We start from the raw sequence: 5,675 nt of genomic DNA, 5'->3' as shown, positions 1-5,675 counted from the left end.
GGCATGTGAGCATGTTTATCATTTTTTGTTAAATGGCCAGATTACCTTTAAGTAACAAACCAAATATGGAGTTGATTTAGACTTTAACATGCCCCACATCACACGCTAGCAGTAGCAAAATTTAGATGTACTTTGTAATGGCGGTTTAAAGAAAACTGGGTGAGGAACCATCCAACATCAAGTAGTAATAGTGAACCTCCCATTTAAGGACCTGACTCAAGGGCCCAAACGGTAGGGGAATGTCTTAAGAAAGTGAACCTAGCAGCCCTCCAGTTGCCAGATCAATTCCGCCGGTTTTCCAGTGCCTGGCCCGGGATTCGAACCGTCCAACTTTAAGACACAGGTCCAACATTTCTTAGCCGCTAGGCTACCTACCGCCCAATTCTTTCCCGATCAGCATACAGTTTTGATATTTTACTCCTACACAACACAAATTGTCGATACGTTCAGACACTACCCTAAACATGAATGTTTTACATGTATTTATTGTAACAAAGCAATTGGTACACTTAAATGCTAACATGAACAGTTTTCCAGTGGAAAAGAAGACCAGTGTAGATTTCATGAGATTATACAGGGTCTTTATTTTCTCTCTATAAATAACCTGTTAATTAGCCAAGCTCAAAATTACAAGAGGAAATTTGTTTTGTTTTTATTAAAAATTTAATTTTTCAAACCTCATGGGTGTCTGTAAAACATTACAATGAAAAGTCAATCAACATAAACCCAAATGTGTCAAATGCCCACTCGACCCACCAAACCCAATTTAACTGTCTACAATAACTGTGTCATACCAAGATATCGACCCCAAAACATTTACAACAGTTGACAGGAAGAAGCTGATGCTTTCTATTAGTACAACACATGACGAAGAAAAAGTGTCAACTCCAGGAGCCCCCCCAAACTCTGCGTTAAAGAAAATGTATATATATAATAAAAAAAAGTGGCTAGAGATGCTATGATTAAGTTATCACTGCACCATGGCTCATCTTTTTTCAACTCACAACTTTAACAGAAACCTTATTTATATATCATACATATATAAATTGCTATTCGAAATGATTTGTCAATAAGACTACGTGCAGAATGCTAGTACTTTTCTTTTATTGGTCTTCGGAGACGTGTAGTTTTTATGACACAGAGATTGCCACTAGTTTGCTGATGTGGGCATGGCCTGGAAATTAACTCGTCTATAGACATGGTATGGACAGGTGGACGCTTGTAGAACAGGAGAGAGCACAAAATACAAAAATGAAAACAAAGCTTCTTGCTCCCAATGGTTGAAGGATGATTAAAAGGTAAGAACGGGGAAAGGTGTAGGTTGGAATGTCCCTTTCAACCTTAATCATCCTCGCCATCATCCTGTAGAAGAGACACACGTTTTACCTCATGCCTGTAAAGATGAACATTTCAGACAGGTGGCAGACACCGTCCATTACAAGTGGCAGTCTTCCACTACATAAAAATGTATAAAAGTCAGGGACAGTTTTACAATATTGTGAAAACAATCGGGAGTGAATTAAATCTACCATACCTCTCCATCCTCTTCCTCATCTTCCTCGCCTTCATCCTCATCTCCTTCCTCATCGATGTCTTCCAAACCCTCTTCGTCATCATCATCATCACCTTCCCCTTCCTCATCATCCATGTCAGGGACCTGGTAGAGTTGAGAGATATATATTATTTCAATCAGTTCCAAACACAGCACAAACTAGCAAAACAATGCAGGCATGAGCTGATCTTCAGTTTGGAATAGAGGCATCCAGTTGAGATGTCTAGGTGGCTGGATATAGTGGTCAACCCTATGGTCATTCTCTACACCACATTTCTGAAATGATCCCCTGAACACCATTTAGAATTTTTTTTGCAGATTTCACCTTTTACAGATCACCCTTTGGTCTAATCCCATGGCCCTAATGCCAATATATTTTGGATAACTAAGAAACACAGTGAATACTTTACCTGGCCTACCAGAGCAAGACTAGGTTTTGACACCATGGGAGTCAACAAAGAACTAGAGAGTGGAATCATACCAGGTAGTACTGTAACGGGTTGGGCCAGATGTCATCCTTGACGACCTCTCCTAGTTCGTCTGCCCCTGCGTCGGAGTGATCTGTGAACCAGGTAAAGAAGCTCTCTGGTTCTTCGTGTTGCCTCTTCTTACCCGCTTTGTTTGGCGTTTGGCTGGCACGCTTCGTCAGGTCCTGAGATCAAAGGAAAATACAAAATAATCACGAGCAGCAACACAATACATTTTGCTTTGAGTTTCTGCAGCATGACAGAGAGCAATTGGAATGTTTATAAAAAATAATTTACCATTTACTTTTTACGTTGCACGTGTGTAAACATACCTTTCCAGCCTTCCACTTGATTTCAGTTGACTTTGAAGATGGGTCCCCACTTTCATTCAAGTGAAACTCTTTGGAGAGGATTTTGTTTTCAAAGTACGGGTTCTCATCGAAGTACTGAAAAATAAACCAAGAATCTGGTTAACGTATGCACTGTTTTGTTTATATAACATGCACCATTTCTAAGATTAAAATACTCACAAAATCTATTCTGTAACCCGACTTGATGTCCTCAAACTCAGTCACCTCCACCCTGGTAAGGTAATGAAGTGCCTCCTCATCCTCCTCACCAAGAAGGGCTGAAACTGACAACACGAATACAACCATAGAAAGTTTGTCAATGGACAGCAGCAGTTTGTATACCAACAGCTTAACCATCAGACTGATAACGATGGACAAAAAAATGTGAGTGCAGAATCCTACAATGTACAATCAGTCTTCATTCATCGAGAACACAAACTATTAAAAGAAGAGCATAATATCTGCATTTACCTTGTGGATGGTTGACGAATGTTGTGACCCAGAAGTTGGGGATTTTTGCTATGAGTTCTGACCGCTTCTGGAAGAATGGCTGGCGTAACTTATTGTACTTCTGCTCTACTTTTAAAATCTCCTCACTGGCCTGTTCGTTCAATCTAAAGGGGAGAGAATCATGCAGAAAATGTAATTAGATTATAGTCATAAGGTACAAGGGCAGTCTTGAAAATCACACGTGTGAGGATAATTAACTCACCTGTCAATTTCATTTTGTACTTCGTCAATGTGTTCAATAGCTTCCTGTTGCTCTTTTTCTGAAAAGAGATTACATTCGTCTTCATTTTGTTAAAAGATAATGACAAAATTGGATATGCATTTCTATGCAGAAAATATGACTGGCTGTAAATAAACAAACACCGTAAACAAGCAATCTGTCTGGTACATGAAAACTTGAGCATTAGGTACCCATGGCAAAAGTAGCTAAGCATTCCACCATCTTTCGTCAAGAAGTTAGCTCGCTAGCTAAGGTAGCCAAAGCACTGATGCAGCTTCCTGCAGTTTCTCAAGGCCGCGTGGTTTGAATGAAGGGGGGGCACACGCTTGGGACTATGATTTCACCCCTCACTGACAGCCTGTTTACATTCTGGCGGATGGTACTAGTATCTTACTAACGCAATATTTTGCTGTCATCTTTAATTCCGTGCCAGCCCTAGTACTGCAATTTCTTCGTTCATTTCAATTCGTGAGTGCAAACCGCAATGGCGGAGCAACAATGAATACTGGGCCTCACGAAAACAAATGTTACCTAGTTAGCGCTTTTGTTAGTTTACTATCTAACCGGCTAGTTCGTAAACAACTAACGTTAGGTAACGAAACAAAAGTGTATAACAATGTAACATGTGCAATGTAGTTAACCTTAACAAGTTAGTTACTTTAAATGTGTAAGTAAACGCGAATCCCTCCCAAACATGCGTGGCACAATGAGCTTGTGTAAGGCACAACATGGCCTCCACCAACGTTGTAACGTTAGCATAGCCGGCTAGCCAGTTAGCTAACATTAGGTCGCAAGATCCATTCTCACTAGTCCTGCAGGAGGCATCAAATAAGCATTTCGCTAAACCCTCCATCAAATAAGCATTTCGCTGAAGGCTAACTAAACGAGTGTTAGCTAAAACAAAATAATACGCCATGGCTATTGCCAGATAAAAACAACTGAAAATGGCGTTGTAACGTTACAGGAGGCCGCCATTTCTTACCGGAGGTCTCGTCCGCTCCATCATGATTCGAGTTCTCCTTTCTACCGACTTTCGCCGTCGAGGCTGACATGATTTTCGAACACCGTAGATGTTTGAGCCAGAATATATATTCCCAGTTGTTCAGATGTCTCCTCGGGGAAGATAAAAGTTAAGTTCCACCTTCAATGGTGGAGAGTGCGAATAAAGCGCGTGTCGTGAACAAGAGAGGCTTTGCTCATGCACACACACCCTCGCCTTCTCGCGCTCGCTAGAACGCGCCTTCCGAAAGTAGGGTTTAAAAAACTCCGCCCCAGGCAGAACGATCATATTGGCGGGATCGGAACACTAAAAAATGCATCCTTACTTCCTTGGAGTAATCGCATAATTTCCACTCGAGGAAGTGTTTACCGGTTTCCACTAGTTACAACAGCCACAAAGTCAAAATGGTCTATATATTTTTTTTTAAATGAAAACAAAAATGTGCTTTTTGGTCTTAATTTAAGGTAAGGGTTAGGTATAAGGTCAGAAGTGAGGTTAAGGTTAGGCTACAAATAGGCTGGGTTTATGACTTTGTGTCTGCACTGCTGTAATTCAACTTGTGGACCTGGCCAGAGTGGAAGTGTTGTTTAGAAATCTCAGATGGCGGGTTTCTTCAAAAACATCAACACACTTTCCCGAGTAGCGCAGTGGTCTAAGGCACTGCATCGCAGTGCTAGCTGTGCCACTAGAGATCCTGGTTCGAATCCAGGCTCTGTCGTAGCCGGCCACGACCGGGAGACCCATGGGGCGGTGCGCAATTGGCCCAGTGTAGGGGAGGGAATGGCCGGCAGGGATGTAGCTCAGTTGATAGAGTATGGTGTTTGCAACGCCAGGGTTGTGGGTTCGATTCCCACAGGTGGTATGAAAAAAAAAAATGTATGCACTCACTAACTGTAAGTCGCTCTGGATAAGAGCGTCTGCTAAATGACTAAAATGTAAATGTAAGATGAGGACACTGCTCTCAGATGCAGAGTATCCCACTTTTGCAAGCATGTAGAGGCCAAAGATAGCCAGACTAGTAAATTGGGCTAAGGAACAGAAGTTGGGTATTGGAGAAAGGCCATCAGTGCGTGCTCTGCAAGCAATATAGCGGAGGAAGGCGTGGCAAGAGTGTGGTGAACGGATAGACATGGTTATGGACAGCGAGGAAGAAGGAGAAGAGCAGAGTGCAGAGAAAATATGTGTGCTGAGGAAGAATGGCGCCAAGTACAAACTGTACTCTGATGGCTCAGAAATGTAACCTGACGAGGATGAATTACCTGCGGTGGCGGTGAAGAGCTCAGAGTCCGAGCCTCACACCGATGGTCATGCAAAGGATGATTATGGACCAGTGGGAGTGACATTTTTGGAGAAAGTGGATCCCTGCCTTTTGGCTGACCCACATGTAGTCTCAGGATGGGTAGAAAATAATTTGGGTACTGTTAAATCGGTGAAGGTAGCTCGAAGTGGACTTGTGAGGATTTTCTGTGTTTCTTCCGCCCAGAGGGAGGGGGCGGAGCGCATCACGGGCCTCGGGACAAGTCCTGTGACTTGGTTTGCTCTCCGGGGCAGGGTGCCTTTGAAAGGAGTGATTAAT

General features: G+C 42.5%; 1 protein-coding gene across 1 annotated transcript; it reads right to left on the bottom strand.

Annotated features, from left to right (window-relative positions):
- Nucleotides 1–467: 467 nt before the first annotated feature.
- On the bottom strand, nucleotides 468–4,327 carry LOC311100268 (protein SET-like). Its single transcript, XM_084141113.1, has 8 exons — nucleotides 4,082–4,327; nucleotides 3,082–3,139; nucleotides 2,841–2,983; nucleotides 2,550–2,653; nucleotides 2,352–2,465; nucleotides 2,034–2,204; nucleotides 1,535–1,657; nucleotides 468–1,362 (listed from the first exon to the last, which is right to left on the bottom strand). The coding sequence occupies exons 1-8, from the start codon at nucleotides 4,149–4,151 to the stop codon at nucleotides 1,342–1,344; spliced, it is 804 nt and encodes a 267-aa protein (XP_083997239.1). The 5' UTR covers nucleotides 4,152–4,327; the 3' UTR covers nucleotides 468–1,341.
- Between the last annotated feature and the right edge of the window lie 1,348 nt (nucleotides 4,328–5,675).

Source organism: Coregonus lavaretus (assembly GCF_964263955.1).
Source record: "Coregonus lavaretus genome assembly, chromosome: 24".
NCBI classification, from domain to species: domain Eukaryota; kingdom Metazoa; phylum Chordata; class Actinopteri; order Salmoniformes; family Salmonidae; genus Coregonus; species Coregonus lavaretus.
This window is presented reverse-complemented; position numbering and strand designations above follow the sequence as displayed.

What these genes read in the sequence shown, in the direction of transcription:
- LOC311100268 (XM_084141113.1), bottom strand. Translation starts at nt 4,151, where the DNA reads ATGTCAGCCTCGACGGCGAAAGTCGGTAGAAAGGAGAACTCGAATCAT. An exon ending in CGGGTTACAGAATAGATTTT is followed by an intron (nt 2,466 to 2,549) that starts GTGAGTATTTTA and finishes TTTATTTTTCAG; the next exon opens with TACTTCGATGAGAACCCGTA. An exon ending in ACCCGTTACAGTACTACCTG is followed by an intron (nt 1,658 to 2,033) that starts GTATGATTCCAC and finishes CAACTCTACCAG; the next exon opens with GTCCCTGACATGGATGATGA.